The sequence below is a fragment of the Hakea prostrata genome, chromosome 3 (assembly GCF_041222555.1).
Source record: "Hakea prostrata isolate BN-2017 chromosome 3, UWA_Hpros_2, whole genome shotgun sequence".
Classification (NCBI taxonomy): domain Eukaryota; kingdom Viridiplantae; phylum Streptophyta; class Magnoliopsida; order Proteales; family Proteaceae; genus Hakea; species Hakea prostrata.
This window is the reverse complement of record NC_142602.1, coordinates 21,905,383-21,929,842: the sequence shown is the minus strand read 5'-3', so window position 1 is coordinate 21,929,842 and position 24,460 is coordinate 21,905,383. Positions and strand designations below refer to the sequence as shown.

At 37.8% G+C, this 24,460-nt stretch overlaps 1 protein-coding gene and 1 pseudogene across 3 annotated transcripts; both read left to right on the top strand.

Annotated features, from left to right (window-relative positions):
• Window positions 1-18: 18 nt before the first annotated feature.
• On the top strand, window positions 19-810 carry LOC149021579 (putative phospholipid-transporting ATPase 5 pseudogene; annotated as a pseudogene).
• A 5,297-nt stretch (window positions 811-6,107) lies between these two features.
• On the top strand, window positions 6,108-21,641 carry LOC149021578 (uncharacterized). 3 transcript variants are annotated; one of them, XM_089149812.1, is made up of 10 exons: window positions 6,108-6,315; window positions 11,310-11,386; window positions 11,477-11,739; window positions 13,671-13,785; window positions 14,351-14,428; window positions 14,509-14,632; window positions 14,737-15,293; window positions 15,450-15,577; window positions 20,335-20,424; window positions 20,763-21,641. In XM_089149812.1, the coding sequence occupies exons 2-10, from the start codon at window positions 11,366-11,368 to the stop codon at window positions 20,863-20,865; spliced, it is 1,479 nt and encodes a 492-aa protein (XP_089005938.1). In that variant the 5' UTR covers window positions 6,108-6,315; window positions 11,310-11,365; the 3' UTR covers window positions 20,866-21,641. The 3 variants fall into 3 exon arrangements, with proteins under 3 accessions (XP_089005938.1, XP_089005937.1, XP_089005936.1); XM_089149811.1 differs by having other exon boundaries at window positions 11,302-11,386; XM_089149810.1 differs by having other exon boundaries at window positions 11,264-11,386; window positions 20,763-21,640.
• Window positions 21,642-24,460: the final 2,819 nt, after the last annotated feature.

Below are 24,460 nucleotides of genomic sequence, written 5' to 3'. Positions count from 1 at the left end.
TAGGAGCGTTTGAGCAAGATGTCTCCTCTGAAGTCTGCTTGCAGGTTAGTTCTGATTACATTCCTTCAATTATTGTTTCATCTCACATGAGCTGTTATCCATTAATATCTATCTATTCATGCACCTTATGTTTTTGGGCAGTTCCCAGCTCTGTATCAACAAGGACCTAGAAATCTGTTCTTTGATTGGTATAGGATATTTGGGTGGATGGCAAATGGTCTCTATTCATCTCTGACTGTCTTCTTCCTTATTATAAACATCTTTTACAACCAAGCTTTCCGTTCTGGAGGCCAGACTTCAGACATGGCTGCTGTAGGAACCACAATGTTCACTTGCATCACATGGGCTGTAAATTGCCAGATTGCACTCACAATGAGTCACTTTACATGGATCCAACACGTCTTTATCTGGGGCAGCATCTCCACTTGGTACATCTTTATTATCTTCTATGGGATGGTCTCACCACTCATTTCTGGTAGTGCCTTCAGAATATTTGAGGAAGCTCTTGCACCAGCACCTATTTATTGGTGTTCCACCCTCTTGGTAACACTTGCTTGTGTTCTCCCCTACTTGATCCACATTTCATTCCAACGATCCTTCAACCCAATGGACCATCATGTTATCCAAGAAATCAAATATTGCAAAAAGGACGTCGAAGATGCAATCATGTGGAGAAGAGAACGATCCAAAGCAAGGCAAGAAACCAAGATTGGTTTCACAGTGAGGGTGGATGCCAAGATCAAGCAGTTGAAAGAGAAGTTGCAGAAAAAATATTCAACTCTTGGCACCCCAGCTGTAGTCCCTACATAAGAATAGCTGGTGCTTTTATTTCTCACCCTTTTAACTACTTATTTATTCGATTTTTATTGTTGGGGTTTCATGGCCTATCCTCCTTTTGTCTTCCCCCCTTCCCTTTTCCTCCCTCCCTTCATTTTGGTCATCTTTAGTCTTCTAGTAATTTTTTTCCCCTCCGAGTAAATAGTGCCGGCGCAAGTCCTTCCTTATAGCATACCATTAATTGATGTTGTCTGTACAATGTTTATAAAGCTTAAGAGTTGCAGCATATGGAAGTAGCTTACTGGAAAAGGTTCCCTGAGAACTGAAGAATGAATATAAAAAATTCACTATAAATGTATACTTAATCAAATTTATTAAATGAATGCAGATTTATCAATCTAGATGCAGAATGCAATTTTGTATGTGTAAAAAACTGAAATCTAGGTCTCAATTTTGCCTGGTCACATGTAGCTTACGTTTATACACAACCCTTCTATAAATGATCAAGCGCTCGTACTTGGTATCAGCGTGAATGCTCTCATTAGGCCCTACATCAACGGGATAAGTCATTACAAGATCAATATCATTAGGGCCCATCTGTAATTGTTTTTTTTTTTTTCTAGCGGTAGTACCTGTAATTAATTACAAACACAGGGGTCTATATATAATTTACCCTTATGTCGCTTATTCCCTTTTCAAGCAACTGTTTAATCTCAGCCACACATTAACATGCCCAAGTCCATCCTACAAGTGGCACTTAATCTCATGACAATAGGGGGACAAAAAAAAAAAAAAAAAAAAAAACCACAAAAAAAGGGGAGGGGAAAAGAAAGGGTGGGGGGGGGGGGGGTTTATTTAAGGAAGGGTTGGTTTCCGGGGGGTGGGGGGGGGGGGGGTTTTTTGTTTGGAAAAAAAAACCCTACTATGTCATATTAGGTTTACGTGAATGGCATCCCACAAGAGAAAATAGTCCCACCCAAGGGTATTCAATAGGGCAATCCTCTCTCCCCAACAATCTTTATGTTGTGTTCTCAGATCCTCTTAGTAGTTCTTCAAGCAGCAAAGAGAGTTGGCTTCATTAAAGGTATACAGGTTCACAATCACACCAACCCTCACACACCTCTTATTTGCAGATAATAGTTTAATTTTCTTTGAAATAAAGCTTGAAGAGGTCCATAAGTTGAACATTTGTTTGGAGTTTTATTGTAAAACAAGTTGTCAAAGCATAAATTTGGACATGTCATGCCTCACATTCAACCCCCGACACCCCCACCAAAAATAAAAGGTGGTTTTCTAGGATTTTGAAAGTCAAATACGGAGATGGACCTAGGAAGTATTTGAGCCTTCAAGTATACTTTGGTGCCTCAAAGAAGGAGTTGTATAAGGATCTAAAAGAGAAGACATGCAGCATCACATTTTAAGTTGCCTATATCTAGTCACAATAAGGTTAAGCAAGCTATATTTCACTATTTTTTAGGTGGGGCATGAGTAACATCAAAAAGCTTTGTTGGATATCTTAAGAGAGAATTGTAGATTGAAAAAAATGGAGGTCTTGGGTTTACGGATCCAACTACTCAAAACAAAGCTCTCTTAACTAAGTTGGAATGAAAATTATCAGCACATTCAATTGCTCATTGTGCCAAGTTCTATAAACAGATCTACTTTCCATATTGTACCTTTCTGGAGGCTGCATAAGGAAGTTCATCTTCATGGGCATGGAAAGGTCTTCTTGAAGGGAGAATTGGTTTAGGTTATAAGGAAGGTGGGAGCATGGTAAAAAATTCGAGGGAAACTCAAGTTTCGATGGATGAAAATGGGAAACTTAGGTGGAAACTTAGGTGGAAACTTAGGTGGAAACTTAGGTGGAAACTTGAGAAATTTCGAGGAAACCAAGGACTTTTCCATACAAGTTTCGACATTAAGTTTCGACAGGTTTTAGAGAGTATTTTGGGGTGGGATCCTGTATTTAAACTAATTAGAGTATAAAGAATACATTTGTTATATTTTGCTAAAAAAATCAATGTAGATATGTCATTCAATGTACATAACATTAACGTAGAGTTGTCCAAAAAGTACATTATAAATTTTTATTTATTTATTTTGGTAAGACATTATAAACTTAACTACTTAAGCACATAACATTCAATATATAATTTCTAACTTCAAAATAGTTGATAATAAAAGGAAAATACAACTTAGTGTTAAGAGGGGGTGTCAATAGTGAATTCATCTTATGAGTTGAGTATTTTTATGCATATAACATCCTCTCCTCCAACCAACGAACATAGACATCCCATGATATTTTATGCTTATGGTAGTCAAGTTAATCGATAACCTTTAATTTATGAGTCTGGTCATCAATATGCTTAAGATAACCAACCTGAGGGAATACGCACTTTGGATAGGGAAGTCCTGATGTAGGGAGTATTTGTCGTGGTATTTGGGGAAACATGAAATAAACAAAAAAAAATTGAAAATTTGGGAAAATTACAAAATTTATAGGAAAAAGTCCAAAGTGTCCACGAAATTTCCTAGGTTTCCACGAAATTTCCTAGATTTCCACGAAATTTCCCAAGTTTCTACGAAATTTTCCAAGTTTCCACGAAATTTTTCAAGTTTCCACGAAATTTTCCAAATTTTTCACTAAATTTCTCAAGTTTCCCACGAAATTTGGGAATTTTTTTCCTCATGTACCAGCTGTCCAACTGGGTTGAACCAAGTTCCGATGAAATTTCGATAGTTTTGATCGAAACTAAGGACTTTTTTTTGGATCTCATGAGTTTCGTTTCGCATTTTCCAAAATGGAAAATTTCGGTGAAAATTTCACAAATTTCGATGGAATTTTGTTGTATGAGTGGGAGGGTGACCTAATTGATATTTGGGATCTACTAAAATATCCTAACCACATGATCCAACACAAGGAATTTCGGTCTACAGCAATCCAAAAGGTCGCGGACATTATTGATCAAGAGACACGGTGTTGGAAAGTCGACTTGACAATATCCTTCTTACCCCCTATGAATGCCAAATAGACTTGGTGTCTAAGGATCTGTTTGGTTACATAAGTCTGGAGATCTCAAATATCTAGAGATTTCAAATCTATGGAGTCATAATTCATTAAATGAACTGTTTGGTTAAGTTGAATCTATGGAATGAAATCCGTAGATTTATCTATGATTTTTGTGAATGTTTGCAAATGTTTAATGCTTTTATAGTAGATGTGAAATCTTTGTGTTTCACCCCATACCCATAAATCTACAAATTCACGTTTTTAGTGTAAAAAAAATAAATCTCTAGATTTCATGAATCCAGAGATTTTCACAATCAAACGGGTATAAATCTCACATTCATGAATCTAGAGATTTGAAATCTCTAGATTCATGTAACTAAATAGGCCCTAAAGCAATGTGGAAGACCATTTGGGCTTGTGAAACAAAGCCAAAGGTACACACCTTCTTATAGAAAGCTTGTGCTCAAGGATTAACCACCGAGGTGAACATGAGGCCACACCAATTTAAAGTGGATCCATTGAGTCGTAGGAGTGGTGAAACCATTAAATGTGTAGATCATTTACTCTTGCATTGTAGCTTCGCAAAAGCAACATTAATGGCATCACCCTTGGGTTTATCGCTCAAAACACTCCAAAGCTTCACAATTTCTTTGAGGTTTGGCATAAGGTGTTTAAGAAAAGGTCTAGGGATAAAGCATCTAATGGTATGGCATCATATACTTGTTGGTATTTGTGGATTAGCATAAATAAAATGGTGTCTGATGGGAACACTGATTTTGTGAGGCTCATTTCAAAACCTGCATTCTGAGAAATACACTGACGAGAGTTTACTGTGATTTTTTGGTCCCTGGTTTTATTAGCAAGATTATTCCCATCTCTCCATCATTGAGTTGCTAAAAAAAACTAGAAGAACTGGATTTCTTCAATGTAGCAGACGATGATCTTCTTGGAAAGAAACTTGCAAACGACTTCCAAAAATAAGTTTCTATGGCAGGAGATAAGTACATTATTCTATTTTTCGCATGATTGAATCGAGAGCATGATTAGTTAGGTTCTTGAGTTTCAATATTAAGTAAAGTTTGATTACTTTGTTTGATTAGTAAAACTTACAAAATGGGCTTAAAGGGATTAGATTTTATTTCAAAAAACACATAATGTTTCACTTCTTTCAAAACAGCCTAGGGAAAGGCCTACTAGGCTTTATAATACATAGAAACAAGGATAATATTTTGGTGGCAATTTTGAACCTATAAGTTTCCCTAGGGTGCTCCTTGGTGAGGCATAGGCAATGAGAGAAGGACTTTAAATGAAATCATTCAGAATAATAAGGGTTGTATGGCAATGATTCTAAGTCAATTTTTTCAATTCGGCACAGAATGAACTTTTTATGTTTTTGTGCCGAATTGGGCAAATTAGGTACAAAATCGGTATTGAAATCTTGTATGGTTTAGCACAGATGGGCACGATTTTGTAACAAATCATGTAGGCTTCTTTTGTGCATTGTAATTTTCCTTTATTATCAGATGTGTTAATAGGAAGGCTAACTATTTGGCCCGGAAGGTCGTGTCTATGTTGGGTAGACTGCTTGGCCGGATTCCACTTCATGGCTGGTGAATAGCAATGGCTCCACCACCACGTGTTCTTCCATCTTTTCTTAATGAAAGGTTTATTACCAAAGAAATGGAAAAATAAAATAAAAAGAAGAAGAACAGGAATGTTGCCATACAACCCCTTGTTCATATATTAATTTGGCCTTGGTTTGGTTCAGTTTGAAATCGGTATATTTCCGACAGAAACTAATATGCTAAGAATTTATTTTGTTTTAAATAAGCCTCCTTGTTGGATTTGATTCATGATTCACATCATCTACAATTCTCTGTAATTCATATTTAAGATTGTGATAGGTGACAATTAATTATTCAAGAGTCAGAATTAAAACCCAATTAGGAACTGAATCTAATAATCCCTAAAATTTCTCGTAATTTCATCTGTTATCTTTTCTTAAGGTTTAATTTTAAGGATTTATTTGGGTTCACACAGAGAAGATACAATAGAAAATATAGACATTGGGGGTAAATAAGGTAACCAGATTAGGATTTCGAAATAACATTTTTAAAAAACGTTTTTCATCGGTTTTATGTGCTTTGAGAACAAAAAAACATGTTTGATAAAGCGGTTCATTTTGTTGTGCTTGAAAAACGAACCCATTGTAAATCTCATCCAAAAGACCGTTTTTACAAAACAGCTCATGCATGTTTTTTCGTTCTAGAAACAAATTGAAGAGAAGTAATGCCCGGTGAAAGAAAAGCCTTCCCTCAGAAAAAGAAAAAGAAAAAAAAAAGTAAAAAAAGGAGGGAGACAAAACAGAAGCCCCCGTCACAAACCTATTCAAGGATCCCCATTTTCTCTCTCTAACGCGTCTGCAGATCGGTAACCCTCGGCTCTTCTTCTCTCTCGGCAACTCCAGCGTCTCCACTATCGTTGATGGATTGTTGATGCCAGAGATGGCAAATTGGCAATATATGCAGGTATGGTGGCTAACGGCGATGGCAAGCTTGGCTATCATGATTTACTTATAAGGAAATTGTTTTATAAAATGAACTGATCCAGATCCAGTTTATAGAATTTAGGGAGAAATTTCTCAGACCGATTTTATTGCACTTGCTTCTTTCTAGGGATTTGATTTAGTCTCTCGGTATTATTTTATTCGGATAAAAAGCTTCTGAGTCGCTGCGCCTGTTGAAGTAGAGGTCATTTGCTTCTCCGGCGAATTCTGACCTTTACCTCAAATCCATTTCTTAGAAAGAATGGCACCCATCGCTGTTGGTAACACTGTCCCCGATGGAAGCATGACCTTTTTCGATGAATCTGATCGGTTATTGGAAGGATCAATGATTTGCAAGTAACAGATTTCCTTTTCTCCAATTCGTCTGTTTCTCCTCATGAAACTTTGTTTCGGGTTTTTGAAGATTGAATTTTCCCCTTGTTTGAAGACTGTTATGGGTGAGACACAGAATGGGTATGGATGAATAAGAGGTTGTAAAGAACGACAACCCTGTTTGTTTCTTGGTCGATTAGGTTTAATTTGGAGCTTGTGCAAAAAAGCTAAAATTTCTTTGTGGGATGAGCAATCAGAAGTTTTCTTTTGAATAGTTCGATAGTTGAATTGTTTCAAACTTCCACTTTGTGGCTGCTTGTCATGTCAACAATAACCCCACCTTCACTTATCTGTCTCTCTCATCCTAATCAGATAGTCTGTAACTACGAGTCTACGATCATCAAACAGATGGCTAGAATCTTCATAGAGAAAACCCTTAGATAGTCACAAAGTGTTGTTCTACTTGTTGCCTTCTGAATTGTTCTACCTTTCCCATTACCCTAATCGACCCAAAATTCTTCCCATCTTAGTGATTTTTAAAACCCTAAGTTGTCCCCAAACCCCTCCCATAGTAATATTGTTGCCTCGTCATCACTATCCCATCAAGGAAGGTTGAATACATAATTTTCCCTAACCCGTCCCATATTGGTTCTTTGTTGGCTGGTTCACAAGGAGAGGGTCCTTGTGCAATATTAATTCTCGGAATTTAATTTCACATCTCAAAACCATAAAATCTAGGTTACATCATTTACTCTTAGTTTGGAATAATGAATATAAAGTTTTCTGCGTATAAAGACAAGCAATCACATTTTTCTTTTAGCTTGGAATAGTTCCCTGTTCTTCTAAAGGAAGAATTCCTTGTTCATCTATGGCTCTTCTGTCTCTTATTTTTTCTCCAGCGATCTAACTTTTTATCCTAACATCAATCTTTTTTGTTAATATTGGAGTAGTCTGAATTCTTTCTGTGACACATGCAAGATCTGCTTGAATGGTTTTATTTGCTCCTGTTTTTGGGACATTATGTTCCAGATATATTGTTTTGATCTTGAGAAAGGAGGCTTCTTATTATTATCTTCCTATTTCAGTTTCTGTTCATATTTTGTTCTCTAATTTTAAGGTATCTTGTATTTTGTATGGGATAGTTAGAAGATTTTACCAAAAAAATTATGAGGAGGATAATGCCCTCCTTGGTGGGGAGGGAAGGAGTCTTACCCTGTTTAGAGGTGCTTAGAAACTGCTACTTTGTATTGGATCACCTAATAATGTTAATCTGAATAGACAAAAAGGAAAAGGGAAAAAAAGAATCCTAGTCTTATTGCTTGGATCTAATGTACAAGAGCATAGAACAATAAACAAAAAGGGCAGGGAGGAAAACACCACTACAAGTGTAAATGGGTGTCCTTGGCAAAGGCTTAAGCTACACGTGTTTTTCTTCACAGTTCTTTGAGATTATCTATGCTTATCTATTCATATCTTCGTTCGTTGGATCAAAATCTTGTCATTACCCAGGTTTATGCTCATTACACAAGTATTGTTTAGAATTATAGCTTTGATTGAGATGGCAATGCTTCGTTTACCTATGACAGATAGGAGAGTGTATTGACCCACATCTACACTATTCTACCTTAAATTTAGAGAATATAATACGAATGGAGACTGAAATAGCAAGATAAATAGTAGAAGCCTCCTTTATCAGGATCAAAGCAATAAATTATAAATCTATAACATAATGTCCCAAAAAACAGGAGTAAATAAAACCATTCAAGCAGATCTTGCATGTGTCACAAGCAGAATTTAGACCTAGACCAATACTAGCAAAAGGGCAAATTATGTAGAGACCACCTGGATTTCAAATTAATTAGATCTAACTACCCCTGAAAAAAATTAATTACAAATGCCCCCTGCTGTTAAGTGTTGGGGGTTAAATGATAATGTCATCGGTTAACAAATATATTAAATACTTATTTTACCCCTCTTTCTTCTGGTGCCCATTAAAGGGAAAATTACATAGACCCCTGGATTTCGAATCAATTACATCTACTTCCCCTAAAAAAATAAATTACAAATGCCCCTCTGCTATTAAGTATTGGGGTTAAATGATAATGTATTACAATAACCTAAAGAAAGTAGTATAAGACTCCTTAGAACATAGTAAACTGAGAAATTTCAAGGGTAGTAGATGTAATTGATTCAAAATCCAGGGGATCTATATATAATTTGCCCTTTAAAGGGCACCAGAAGAAAGAAGGATAAAATGGGTATTTAATATGTTTGTTAACGGATGGCATCATATTTAAACAGCAGGGGGCATTTGTAGTTGATTTTTTTTCCAGGGGTTGTAGATGTAGGTGATTCAAAATCCAGGGGTCAATGTAATTTGCCCTTAGAAGAAAAGGAAATTGTGTTAGGATAAAAAGTGAGATCGCTTGGGGAAAACAATAAGGGATAGAAGAGTCAGAGATGAACAAGGAATTCTTCCTTCAAAAGAATAGAGATCTCTTCCAAGCTTAAAAAATTGTGATTACTTGTCTTTATACACAGAAAACTCCATACTTTTTATCCCAAACTAAGAGCAACTCAAGTTGATGGAAATAAATCACATTCAATAAACCAGTACCCAGATGCAAAATCTACCAAAGTCGTATTCAAAGGCCTCCTCCCATGGAATTGCATTATATATGTAATCGAACAATCTCCACGTTATAGAAAAAATGGAGAAATCCAGGAAAGTTTGCTCCTGTTACCAAGATTGGTCACCTCTTTCCTTTCTCTCCCATTGCTTTACCTAGGGTTCAATTCGATTAGAAGTAATAAAAACAACAAAGTGAACTAAATAGCAGAGCTCCCAACCAGATTAGCCCAGTTCAAAGCACCTGACCTCTAATTTTGATGCCCTTTTTCGTAGATTATTGAAACCCTAATGGTATAATCTTCATGAGCGATATGAATGATAAGAAAATTCATATCCAAGTAAGAATACAGATCAGATTGAACACAAAATCCAAGAAAAGAGCATTGATAAAATTTTACCTAAGAGTGAAAGGGCTAAGTAAGAACACTGCAAAGCTTATGTGAAAGATAGGAGAAATCTGGAAAGAAAGCATTCATTGAAAACCCAAAATAAAAAAGGGTAAAGGGGAAGATGGTCGATGGGGATTGTGTATACAGGAACATGGAAAACAAGGGACCAAGGAATAAGCTAGCAACTGCTAACTCATGTGGGTGGCGCATAATGCACCTCCCAACCTGTTTGCCAGTAAAATTTAGATAGGAAAAAAAAAAGTACTGAACTTGGGTGAATCAGTAGCTTGTGTCACCACGTAGGGCCTCTGACGTGGCACATAGCAGCCACTACTTCTTGAATTCTTTCAGTGTTAACTTAATGTGACCACAAATGCTGCTGCCATGTCATGTTTGGACAGACTGGAGAAGTCAGGACCGACTGAGTCCAATCAAATTGGCCAATTTTCAGATTTGAGTCACCGGGTTTTAAACCCTACCTGAAATTCACCCTGAACCGATTCCCCCAATTGGACGGAGTTGATCTACCACTATGGATGGGGTGAGCAATGTTCAATTAGGACTGATCTGATTAGCATATTTGTTTTCTAAATTCCAACCAACATGTTTATTCTTATAAAATCCAACATAGGATTCATATATTCAAAATGAATCTATTGATACTTAATTAACTCTTATAAGAGTTTTGGGATCCTCATGTTGTAATGCAATTTCATATACCAACATAATCTTATGGGAATATTTCAGGGATGTCCCAAGATAATTGGTGAAAGGTATATAGGTACCCCAAAACTATGTTAAATTACTGGTCTCCTTCTTTTCTATTAGAATCGTTAATCAATTAGAGAAAATGACTAATATACCCTTGGTTGTATTTTTATATATCTTATTATAATATAAATTGACAAACGAAAGAGTAAGAAGGAACTAATGGAGGAAGAAAGAAAATGAAATTTTGGATTCTATTTTACTAAGTGCGACACTATAAAGTTAGAAGAGATTAAGGGTAATTTAGGAGTTATGAAATTATCCAACCATGAATTAACAGAATTTGCTAATTGTGTGTACTATTATGTAAATTTCAGAGATTTCCCCAAAAAATGTAAATTTCATAGATATTTGGGGGGTCATCCCCAATTTTGCATAGTTTTGTGATATCTTGCTTCGCGAATTGTTGGATTTCTTTTTACATCTTAGTCACTGGATGAAGATCCACTCGAACTCCCTATCTGTTCCAACTATCTTGAAGACTCCAACCTTGCATAAGAAGAGTGAAGTGATTGTCTTGCCTCTGTCCAAAAAGCCTATCAAGGTTGGGGATTTACCGTTGCCGGTTGCCTGTATGTGATAGGCCTCTCATAACTCGGGTGTTGCTTGATGAGCTGGAGGTGATATTGTGTTCTTCCCCCTATTCTTACACTGGTACACCCGAGTTATGAGAGGCCTATCAGTATGAGGTTTGGAGGGGGATTCTTTTTTCGTCTGTAATTACATTTTTCTTTTCTTTTTTTGGAACTGGCAATTTTATTTATATCAGGAATTCCAAACCCTCTGAATAAAACTTAACGAATATGCAGACATTGCCTCTCTTCTCCCTCTGAGTAGAACTTTCCAGACATGCAGGCATTGGACTCATATTGGCACCTCTAAAGCAAATTTCGTGGAGGTAGAACATTAAGATGCAGAGCTATAGCAGAGCAGTAAGTGTCTTGTTGATTAATGGAAACCAATTTTGATTGAAGTTATATCTATTTAAGTTTTTATTTATTTATTTAGTTTTGAATGCTTAGGAATATCGTCGTAATGATGAAGATCTAGATGAATATGAAGATGATGGGGAAGGTGATGAGGCTGAGGCATGGGAAGAGGACTATGACAAAGAAGATGGTGATGAAGAAGAAGAGAAAGAAGATCGAAAGCCTACAAAGGAGGAACTTGATTATCTTAAGTTGAGGCAGCAGCTAAAGGAATCTTTAAGGAAGAAAATGAAGAAGGAACATGCTGCTGTTTCTAAAGGGTCTCTGGAGAAGAAAAGGAAGTTGCCATATGACAAGTTAGTGATCCATAAATTCTTTCTGTAGCCTCTCATTTTCTGTATCTCATTGAATTTCTCAAGAACCACCTTGCTCATATTTTATGGATTTAAGGAAATAATGGCCAATTTTTATAGTTTCCATGTGTTTCCAACTCGAAGAATTATTGCTCACAGGACTGAAAATCCCCACTGACCTATTATCATGTGGTACCTGCTCTATGAATTTGAACAGTCAGGAATGGGAATTCTAACCCTGGAGTTTTGCTGTCAAAGATTTGTCCACACTAGAAAAGCATACTGATCTAATGCATGTGTATATATTAATGAATGTTAAGGATAGTTATGTAATTAGTCAGTTAGTGAAATTTGTGATTGCATGCATCATGGTTTGGTTCTTCTTTCCACATATAATATAGCAGTCGCCTGTGATCCTTCTTGAATTTGGAACCTTCACCCCCCCCCCAATGAAAACCAAATTCCGTGCACCCCCCTCCAAATCCAAAATCTTATAGATACCTCCTCCAACCTTCACACGGTCAGTTGGCTCTTCTTCCAATTTCCACATTTAAGATAGCACTCTCATGTGATCCATCTTTTTAGGGCACAGTTCCATTGATATAGTAGCAAAATATTTTCTGGCCAAATAAGCTTAGTGCAGCCTGTTGGTTTCAAGTTCAAGAACTTGGAAGCAGCTTCTCTTGCGAAGAAGAGGGTAAAGTAGTGTGCATCTACCACCTCACAGGCCCTGCAATAGTGGGAGCCTCATGCATTTGGAAGCTCTGTTAGAATCTTGATTTAAGCCTATTTCATTTGTTGCTTTACTTTCCTGGTCAGTTTTTTTTTTCGTTACCCAAACAGGTAAATTATTAGGTCAGGCCTTCTCTTTTTGGCATACAAGTCTGTTTTAGAGTTTATTTCTAATGTCAAGTCCGAGTTTGAGTTTGTAACTATGTCTGCCAATGTGGCTATAATTATAGGTGTAATTGCTTAGTTGAGCCATGAATTGATGAATTGAATTTTGAGTTCTATTTATTGTTGTCGGTGAGGTACAATGCATTGGCATCTGCCCATTTCTTCTCTTTTTTGTTGCTTGAATTCCTAACAAGACCAAAACTTCTTATAAGTTATAACTTAATTTTGACTTGTTTTTTCCTTCTAAGATTGTAAGTTGGATCATCCTCATCCCCATTTCTTCTTCTAACCTTCTAAATTCCTCAACCATAAATTTCTTATTTTTTTTCTTTCTATTTTCGTACTCCCCCAAGAAACCCAAATTTTCAACTTTGATCTAGAGCTATCTGACCAACTAAACAGTCCCAAACTTTATGGATCACCCCTATATACCATTACCTAAGTTTTCTCCAAGTTTCACCTTGTTCCAGTAACTTTTCATCCCGTATCTCAAGAACCTACTCCATCCATCTGTACATTTCATTACTCTAAACACAACAAAACAAGCCTTGTTCCAACTAAATGGGGGTGGGTGTCATTGATCCTTGCCTTCCAGTGAGCTCTATTTGAGGCCATACTAGATACCTCATTACTCTAAATCTCCCAAATTATCCAACCACTATTATCATGTGCTTTTGTATCTCAATCAAATATCCCAAAAGCTTTAAATCCTTAATCCATATTTGTCGGAAGCTCCCCCTAGTTGAGCTTCTTTAATCTAGGACTGTGTCTGCATCCTCCAACCCCCCCCAAACCAAAAAAAAAAAAAGGGAAAAAAAATTAAAATAGTTAAATAAAATAATGATGGTAGAAAATTTGTCCAACAAATGAAAAACAAGATTATGACCATTGGTGAATTTGAGTCTCCCAGATGATTGGTGATAAATGTTTAATTTTTTTTTTAATCAATTGGTTTAATTTAATCTAATGGTCTTATTTGTGGGTGGTTGTCCATAGATGATGTCATTTCTCATGTTGTAGTGCTTCTTTCTTTGCAGTTATGGCTCCTTTTTTGGCCCTTCACAGCCTGTAATCGCACAAAGAGTAATCCAAGAAAGCAAGTCACTGCTAGAAAACCAGCATTTGGCTTCCAGGATCTCAATTCCTCTTGCTGTATGTATCACAAACCTTTTACTTTAGCAGATGTGACTGGGATAATGTTGCACACTGACCTGTTCTCTGACTCATGTTTTATACATGTAATCTAGCTGTATGCTTAATACCGTGCTGATTATTTGTTATTAAGGGCCTTGTCAGGTCTGGAGATGTACTAATCCTTGAGATTGGATTGGCAACTTCACCATAGAAAAATAAGAAGATTATAGTGAAGATACACGCACTCACTATTGATTATGGATATAACCCTTGATTTCATGGGGATGCTTGGACTTAACCAAGATAGTTGGACTGTAAGAATACATCCATGGTGTCCATGGCATTCTAATTGATCTGTTTCAACACATAGCCAGGTTATCAGCTAGGTTCTTTTGGTTGCTTGCTTGTTAGCATTACTTGGACTTCCATTGGCAGTTATGGACCCTGCATGTACATGTGCTGTAATGCATTAATGTGAGGAAGTGAGAAAGATTTTCAGATTGCTTTTCTGGTAAACTGATGCATTAGTTTTATGATTATACTCTGTTCCCTGCCTTGAAGTGATAATCACTTGTGTATGTAGAACAAAAAAGCTCCTACTTCAAGCTCTGAAGGGAAAAAACCTGCTGTTCATGTTGAGGCTCCTCGAGTTGTTAATGAGGTATTGTTAAAATTCTTTGAGTGACTTTGAAATTCATGGATATTCTCAAATTAATAGTGTTGATTATTCTTCTGTCGCAGTTAAAAAGTAAAGCACAGAAGCTCAAGGATGCACGTGATTACTCCTTTCTCTTGTCTGATGATGCAGAACTTCCTGCCCCTCCAAAAGGGCCTCCACCTCGAAGTGTTTCTGTCCCAAGCTCTGGTTCGTTGTTGATATCATATAATAAATTCCATAATTGGTTTCATTTCTTTAAGTATTGTATTTTTTATTGGGAAAACTTATACAGGCTTTTCCTGATGTGGAAGATGCACGATCAGCCCAAGTCTCAATAAAGAACAACAGGCCATCGATGGACAAGCAGGGAAGAGGGTCGGTTTCTAATGGTCGTGAAGTAAAAAAACTGGCACCTATTAATCGCCAGAGACAGCCTCAACCAGGGGACCACAAGACAGTTCCTTCAAGTAGGCAAAATTTGCCCTCTTCTGATCCTCGAAGACAATTTGGTAGTAATACTGGATCTGGCCCTGGTCGGCCTGTAGGGTATAAAGCCTCTCCCTCTAAAGTGTCAGCTCCTACCTTGCAAAAGAAGGCGCCTGCAGTAGATACAAAGAATAATGTGGCTGTTGGTCGAAAACCAGCATTGTTGAAGGCAAACCCAATGGCTCAGAAGAAACATTTAGAACAGAGAAGGGAAATTCAAGAGCCTCAGAAAGCTAGGATTGTGAAACATTTAGAACAGAGAAGGGAAATTCAAGAGCCTCAGAAAGCTAGGATTGTGAAACATTTAGAACAGAGAAGGGAAATTCGAGAGCCTCAGAAAGCAAGGATTGTGACAAAACAGGCAGTGCCTTCCAGACCTCAGGTATCAAATCTCTCTCTCTCTCTACCTCTCTCCAATTTTCAATTTTTGCTGAGAGGCTGTTTCAATACCTTGACCTCAGGCTACAACTATGGTATAAATATACCCCACTAGTGGATCATATAGAGGAATATTAACTCATTTGTATTGACACTGTAGGTTAAGGACCCTCAGCAGGTTCCAATGCGTGCCACCAAGCCAGAGCATAAACCCAAGAAGCATCCTGTAAGGAGGCCATTTGAGGAGGATGAGCCGGATTTCAGGAGCGTGATCAGAAACATGTTTAGGTGAGATTCTTCTTTGGAGATTGGTTTTCACAACCATATTGGTTGCTTAAATGTTTTCGACACAAGGGGACGCGACTTTGACTGGTTGGTATTAACTGGGTTTAAACCTTCAGTATCTACCAAATACCAATACGATATTAGATGGACTGATACATATTGGTATTGGTCCCATACAAACTGATACATCTCTTTGTTATTTTTAAAATGGCGTTATCGGATTATATTGGCTGATGCCTGATACAACTCAGTAATGGGAAAACGAAGGGAAACTCTTAACCAAGAGTAAAATCTTCCATCTAATTTTTGGTTTTATACACTTTGGACCAAAAAAACTAATTAAGGAGCTCAAGAACATCATCCATTACCATTGAAGGCTATAAACTATCATAACATGTAAGAACCATCATCTATTATTGATGCGACCACGAGTTTGACCCCTAGCCGAAACCCTAAGTGCGGCCCCAAGATGGCTCCAAGAAGCCTCTATAGGTTTGCCAAACCCACTAGGAGGGGTATTTAGGGCATTTTCATTCCTCTTTTACTGTTGGAATTATTTCAGATTTATTCCTAGAGTTTAATTTGGGTTTTACTTCTTAATTTGAGTTGTGTTTGAGTTGGTTAAGTTGTGGATAAGATAAGATTCTTTTACAAGAAGGATTCTTATCTTTTAGGAATTTTTTGTTGATTAGAATTTGTCTTTATTGGTGGTTGGTTTAGTAGTTAGTAGTGGAGTGTCCTAAGGAGTTCTTTTTCAAGTGAACTTCCATAGGTAGAGTTTTAAGTTATTTAGTCATTTATTTTTAGCATGTGTCTTTTAGATAATTAGATTCCTTTTCAAGAGTCTAGATCATGTTGTGGCATCCTAGTCTATAAAGAAATCCCACATAGAGTCTATTTCTTGTAGTAGGCTATAAATAGCCTATTGTTTCTTTGTAATCCTTCAAGGCTGATTCTTGAATGAAAAGTTATTGAGTTGAGGACTGGGGGGGCCTTGGCAGATTTTTAGAAGATTCTTCTTCAATATTCATCATTCTTCTTCAAGCTACTTCCAATTCTCTACAGCCTTCACAAATTCCAGCAACCATTAATGGCAATGGCACTATGGCAGTCAAGAATCAAGTAAATACAGCAACCCACCCCTTACTTCACCTCTGTACCCCATCGCATCCCTAGGCAGCCCTTCTCTCTCACCCCATGACAACCCTAACCACTCCCCTGCCCCTTACCTGTACTGCGCACCAATTCAGACCCCTCCCTCTGGCTGCTACAACAGAGCAACAGCTTCCCCCACCCCCCTGTGACTCCGCTAGCCCCTGCCCCTACCCACTACAATCCCTCCCAGCCATCCCCCACCCTTCCCTGCCCCCGCCCACTCTTCTCTCTCTCGGACACTCTTTCCTCCCCTCTCTGCCTTGCGGAAGACCTGAAACGGAAAAGAAAGAAGAGAAAAAAGAGAGAAAGAAGAAGAGAAGAAAATAAAAGAAAAGAAAAGGAATGAGAAAAAAGAGAAGGAACAATCCAAGGAAGATTTTTTTTCAAGATCCATCACAAATTGATCATTCCCTAATTTTTTCCCGTTGCCAAAAATTTAACCCATATCCATCTTTTGCCCCAATCCAGTTCTATTTTGAAACCCTAATTTTATCCTTTCCAGTCGATCCCGGCCATTTAGTTTTTGTTAACAATTAAGGGGTTTTTCCATCATCTCATAAGAACCCATCCATCTTCCCCTAGTGTTTCCATCCAACAGAGTGTCCCATACAATTATGGAACTATTTGCTGGAAGATTTTGGGTGAATCCAAAATTCTAGGGAATCTTGTCAAGAAACTCTAACCCTAGAATTGGATTCACATAAATTATTATAGTGTCAAATTTATTTTGCTTGTTTGCTTGATGCATTCTGCATCTTAATTTTTATACATGACACTTGTATATTGTCTTTTGTTCAGAAGTGTATATCCATGTCTATGTTGGCCATTTCCATGTGTTCTGGACGTTTGATACTTATCTCTGCTGCAATAGGATATGTCTGTTAAAAATTACCCAACTGAACGATACCTGAATACACCTTGGTATCAGCCCTAGGCTAGAGCATATCCCTTGCACATGGAGCTAGTGGAGGCGTAGGAGTTGGGTAAAAATCAGTATGATTTGCTACTTCCTGGGAATCTTCCATTGCCTAGACATTTTAGAGTTTTGAGAATTCTAATTTGGTATTCAATTTCAAGAATGGCAATGCTATAGATAAATCTATTATTTTTTTAATGGGAGGAATGCAAGGACTCTGAGCCATATGGATGAAGTGGGCCATCAACTTGATGTGGCTAATCTTTTAAATACCGTAGTTATTATATAGAACTGCCAACTGGTCCTAATAAATATTTAAAGGTTAGGTCTGTAGCTGTGAGGTCACTATCATAGTTCGTGATTTTTGCTGATGCTCAGTCATCTGTTTGCCATGAAATCAATTTGTCAATGTTTCTTATACTGGGTTTGCACCCTTAATTGACTTGTGCTGGTGCAATAGTTTGCATCTTTATTGTGTTTGTGAGGTGGTTGATGAAAACCAAGGAGGAAGGGGTCCATATAATTGCAGAATTTCCTGGTTTTGGGTAATTTTAGGGGTTTGGGTTGGGTAATTTTGGTAAGCTGGGAGCTTTCAAAGGGGTTAGACTTTGGTATAAAGGATCCAGGTATATGTGGGAAGGGTATTCCTGTGGGATGAGGTAGGAAGGGATTGGGAACTGCTCGAATCTTTCTTTTCCTTCTGATTCACATTAATTTTCTTTCTTCTACTCGATCTTTCTTCTCTGGTTTTTTCTTTTTTCTGCACTTTTCTATTTTTGGTTCTTCTGCCAGTAAGTGAGCACCGAGAATCTAGGTTTAAGGGGCATCGTGGGGCTGGGAGGTGAGGATTTGATTCTAGAAGAATCGCAGGGGGTAGGGGAGAAGGTTCCAGGGCTAAACAAGGGACAGAAGGGGTTAGAAAGGCTCTGGTGATCTGGGAATGGTGTTCCAGGTTAATGCATAACAAGGGAGGAAGAAAGGTGGGCTTAGCGTGGGGTTGGGGAGCTGAACCGACCTGGGACAATCCTGATCTGAATTCTCCAACTTGAATTGGTGATCCTTTTGCTGAAATTGATGCTTGGAAACCTGACTTGAGAACTGAACTTTGCAAGATCAGAATACCCTAAACAAACAACCGCAGGGTCCTTCAAAGGAACCCTGCCAAACCTCCTTGGCTGTAAACTCTCAGATTTCTTAATTCATTCAAAACTGAAAATTTATGTAGGAAAGGCTTGAGAATTTATAGCCTTTTACAACTTAGAAACTAGAAACATGCTCAAACTCTAACCCTAATTGACCTTAACTCAGGTTCCTTATCTAGTTAGGAACTTTATCTATGAATCTTATCCAGATAAGAACTTAATTAAAAGACTCCAACTGGGACTTTTAAAACAGATTAGAGTTCAAAACTGAAACAACCAACCACTCCTAATCTGAAACTATCATCAAAAGTAAAGACAAAAATACCCCCAAAGGGGTGCGCATGGACCACGGAGGACTTAAGCCCCCTTGCGGCTTCTGGTGGGCCTCCTTGTGTTCACATCAGTGGTTGGCTGATTGAGTTTCTTCTTTTTCACCCTTTTTAATTGTGTAGCATCCTAATGTTTTTGTCTTCTTTAGCCTTACACAATTTGTACATCCCATATTATTCCACAAAATGTCCTGTATACTGCTATATGATGATGCATCGTTTCTCATGCTTTGCATCGTTGTTGAGCAGTTGCATTCTCCTGTTTCACTTTGTTGTTTCTGCTAAGTTTAGCCAGTAACACCGAGGGAAGAGAACCTGATTCCTATCTTCTCTCAGATCGAACATCCAATAATCAGATTTTAGGAAACTGATAATTACATCTGAATAAATAATATTCCAAAGAATTATCAGATCTGAAATGATAATTTTTAGAATAAATTAGTCTTTTTTTTTTTTTTGGGGGGGGTATGAAGAATAAATTAATCTGATAGTCAGACTGTTGAATTTGATGAGGTGGAATGGGATGGGAAGAAGCAACCCAAGATTCTGGAGAAGCAAACTGGCAATTGATTGTAGGAAGGAAATAGAGAGCCAAGACAAGAAATAAGAGAACAAGGGGGGGGGGGAACGGGTCTGGGATGGGCCGGGTCTATGGGGTACGTCAATGCACTGATGCTGTTAAAGGTGATGGACCCCTCCAGGCCACAGTTTGCTGCCCCTGCAAACACCCCTCCTCCTTCCCCACCCAAAAAAAAAATGTGAAAGCCAAAGAACATTGTGACCTTTTTAGTCTAAATTTCTTTGTTCAACCAGAGCAGGTGGGATGATTGGGCAATTCTTACTTGGATAAGTATTGTGTGGTATGGGTTTTCCACATGTCAGTACTAGAGCCTACTTCATTCCCATTTATTGGCAATGGTTATCTTGCTAACCCGTGCATTTAGTGTGCTGTCTACTGCATTGTTCATCCTTTTTGGGTTGAAGTTTGACATTCAGGTGGTTGATCTTTTGCAAAAGTTGGCATCAGAGCTGCCAGATGACATATTGTCATACAGGAAGCCCTCATTCCTGAATGGTCCGTGGAACAATCTCTTTTTGTGTAACTAGAGTCAAGAGAAAGTGATTTTGAACTAGTTATTACTAACCAGGTTAATGCATGTTAGCTGTAGCTTGCCTCTTTTAACATAAGTCTGCTAATGGCCTTATGATATATTGCAGGTACAATCCTAATAAATACTCTGGCCGGGATGATGATGATAGCGACATGGAAGCAAATTTTGACGATATTCTTGAGGAGGAAAGGAAAAGGTAAGGATCTGTTCTCCAAGTTCCATCTATAGTACTTCTCTGCAGGCTTGGCTTTTCAAATATTCTGAATTGATCTCCCCAAGGGATCATCATAATCTCTCGTGGGGATTGCAATTGCATTTTTTGCAAATCTTAGGCGGTTTGATAATAAACTAGTTTGATGGTCCAATTACAATTTAGTAATTGTACATGGGCTTCAGAGACAATAATCTCTGGACATAAATTCCATGGCTGTATGTCATAAGAAGTTAAAATCTGATTGTATCCATCTCATCTTTATTGAATTATGGCTATATACGTGCTTTTTGGGTGTTCTATTTCTAACTTTCTTCTCACAGTGCAAGAATTGCAAGGAAAGAGGATGAAAGAGAACTTCGTCTAATTGAGGAAGAAGAAAGGCGGGAGAGGATGAGAAAGAGAAAGAGGCCAAGCAAGGAATGACATGACAATGACAATGTAGAATATGTTCCTTTTATAGTTTTCCATTTGTTCAATAATTAAGTTTTGGGACTCCAAAAAATCCCCATGTAATTTGATGATTATTGTAATTTTCTTCATTGATTGGGTTAATGAACCCCTGCTTAAGCATTGCAGTTTTCCATCTCTCGGGAAACTGGTCATAGAGTTCTGATCATCCTGATGGTTACTTGTTCTTTTTCTTATTCTTTTATATTTTTGGTTGGTTTGAAGAAGAATCATTCTAGATTTCTTCCTGGTGGGTTGGGAACTAGATATATTGGAAGCAGAAACCGCTTACAGATAAGCGACAGAAGCCAGGATTTCACTAATAAATTACCAAAAGAACAAAACTAAGGAAAATCATTTAAAGATCAAATTATAAAGAAAATGAAAGTAATAAATTACCAAAAGACTATTTCTGGTCTATACTTGCTATGGTTCTGTAGCTCAATAAACATCAGTCCAGTTTCATTCTCATTGGTATGTTAGATTTTGTATGGGATAATTGTTCGGAGGATTTTACCTTTTAAAAAAAAATTGCTAGGAGGATAGTACCCTCCTTGGTTGGGAGTGAAGGAATATTACATCATCTACCCCCGATATGCTCTTCGATGATTATTGACCACAAATTCCAAGGGGGTTCACAAGAATTGGGAGATGATCTGGACTTCTTGAAGACTGCTACTTTACATGGAATTCCTAACTTTATCCAGCGGCCACCATAATTCAGCTTCCTCTATAAATACTCCCCACTTCAGCAAGGAGATATGAGGTCATCAGTTGTAAAGAAATTCCAAACTAATGAGGCCAGCAGAAGTTATCAGCTTGGAATTTCTTTGCAACTGATGGCTCATATCTGCTTGCAGAAGTCACTTTGGTTCAAGGGTAACATTTTTTGTCACAACTTCTCCATTTGGTGGGTCCTCTTAAGATGTCTCAATATGCATTAATTTGTCATTTATTGTCATATTTTATAAAGCAATTATTTTAGTTATCTTGGCTCGATCACAAGTAGAGAAGATGATTTACTGGAGGATATTTCTCAAAGAATTAAAATAAGGTGGATAAATTCAGATGAAGTGGTGTATGAGATATTGTGTGATCAATGTATTTTTAACATTGAATGTAGTAGTTGGGGAGTATTTATAAAAAGACTTGACTTACGGTGGCTGTCGGACGAAGCAAGGGAGAGTATGCCTTTCTTGATCATGGTGATACATGCAAATGTTGAATGCACAAGGCGTTCAGTGCCCTGACGTGAGTTGTTAACAAGAGTCCAAATCATCTCCTCGTTGGGGGAGCACTCTCTGCTCCCTGACGGCTTTATAACCACACACTACGGTGAGGCTCTCAGGATTAGGTAGTGAGATTTTTTTTTTAAAAATGTTCTATTATTTTTTACTTGTGGGCCCACCGCAGTGTGTGGTTGTAAAGCCGTCGGCCGACGAGGAGATGATCCGGACTCTATCAACAAAACCTGACATGGTAGGTTTGACTTTGTGCAACCCTTTTTTTTGTTAAAGAGAGATTTATTTGAGGGAAAAACCATGAGAAAGCTTACAACCTAATTTTTCTGAAAGTAAAGGAAGCTTACAACCTAAATTGTCTAAAAGTAAAGGCCAAATCATAAATGGGGAGGGGGTAGAATCAGTCCATAAATTTTCTTGAGAAACTGCTCCTTTAAAAGCCAGAGAACATGCAACTTTGTTCCCTTCTCTTAGGGTATGAGAGAAGTCTATGGCATCCAAACAAGTAGATAACAGTCTACTGTCATGGATCAATGTGCGAACTCTCCAAGTGGGAACTGTCTTTGTGTCTTGCAATAGGTGAATGATTTCAGCATTGTCTCCTTTTAAAATGATATTTGAGAGTCCCATATCATAAGCCCATTTGAGAGCCCTTTTTGCTGCAAGAGCTTCAGCTTCCAGTGCCGATTTGTTGTTGCATCCTTCAAAGAAACTAAAGAACATTCGCCTGAAGTGATCTCTTATGATTCCTCCAAATCCTGCTTTTCTTATAGTCCCAGGTGATTGAATATAGGAACCATCAATTTTTTGCTTTAGCCGGTCGTCTAGGGGGGGATCCATTTTATCTGATGCTCATCAGGTCTTGATTTGAGGGGAGTGAATTGTGTGAAAAGATTTTCAGTAAGGCCCTTTGCCTGCTGCAAAAGAGTTCTAGGATGTAGGGATTTCCAACCATGGATGAAGTTATTGCAATTTAGCCAAAGGGACAAAAGTAGATTTAGATGGAATAGAATTAGAAAGTTTTTCTCCGAAGATTTGCCATAGTCCAAGATATAACCACAGATTTGTGATTGAAGATCGGCTTCAAAGTTCCATAAGCATGAACTCAAGAGAGCCCAAACCTGTTTACTAGAGAAACAATGCAAGAATAGGTGCTCCGGATTGTTGTGCTCCTGAAGACAGGAGAGGCAAGAGGTTGATATGTTACACTCGAGAGCAGAGAGGAGATTTGGAGTGGAGAGTCTCTTGTGCAGTACTTTCCATATGAAAATGATGACTCTGGGAGCTAGAGGTAAATGCCAAAAGTTGAGCCATATAGATGAAAGAGACAAGTCTTTATGAGGTTGATTGAGTCTATAGGCTGAAGCTACTGTGAAGATACCATTACCAGTTGCTTTCCAAATGATCTCATCACTCTTTTGAAATAAAGGAAGTTGGATGGAACATATTTTTCTACCAAGTCGGGAGGACACCATTAATTGAGCCTTGAAAGACTCCACCACTTTGTTAGGAGCATTAAGATTTAAAGGAAAATGTAGCAGAGTAGAAGTGTGTCCAAGTATCCACTGGTTGTCCAAGGATTGACAGAATGATCATCTCCAATTATCCAGAACAAACCATCCTTCATGAAATCCCTAGCAGCCAGAAGGGATTTCCATCCCCAAGAGGAGTTAGGTTTTCGTGTGGCATGAAGAAAATTCACATCTTTGAAATATTTTTGCCTTATCAAACGACCCCAAAATGTTTCAGTGGATTAAGGAGCTCCCATGCCTTCCAAGACAGAAGAGCAAGATTCATGTGTTCTAAATTCTTGATATTGAGACCACTTAACCTCTTTGATTTGCAAATCAAATGCCAACCAATGGTATGAATTAATTCTTTTTCTCCACTTGTCCAAAAGAATTTAATTTCTATTTTCTTTGTCTAGAGACTTGATAACTTCTAGGAAGTTTGAAACAAGACATAATGAGAGGGCATTGTAGAAGCGGTTGCTTGGATTAGAGTAGTTCTCCCTGCCATGCTAAGATATTTGGACTTCCACCCTTGAGGCCGAGAGTTAACTCTTTGTAATAGAGTTTCACAATGCTTCTTTTTTATTTTTCCACTAATTAAATGGATACCCAAATATATATCCAACTCTAATGTTGGAGTGATATGAAAGTGACTACTCATGTTTCTTTTAATAGAGGTAGAAGTGCTAGGACTATAATGAGCTCTTGTTTTAGCAATATTGAGTTGTCCTGATTTGCTACAATAATCATGGATGATTTGATAGAAAGTGGAAGCTTCATGGGTAGAAACTTGGCCGAAGAGAATTAGATCATTAGGAA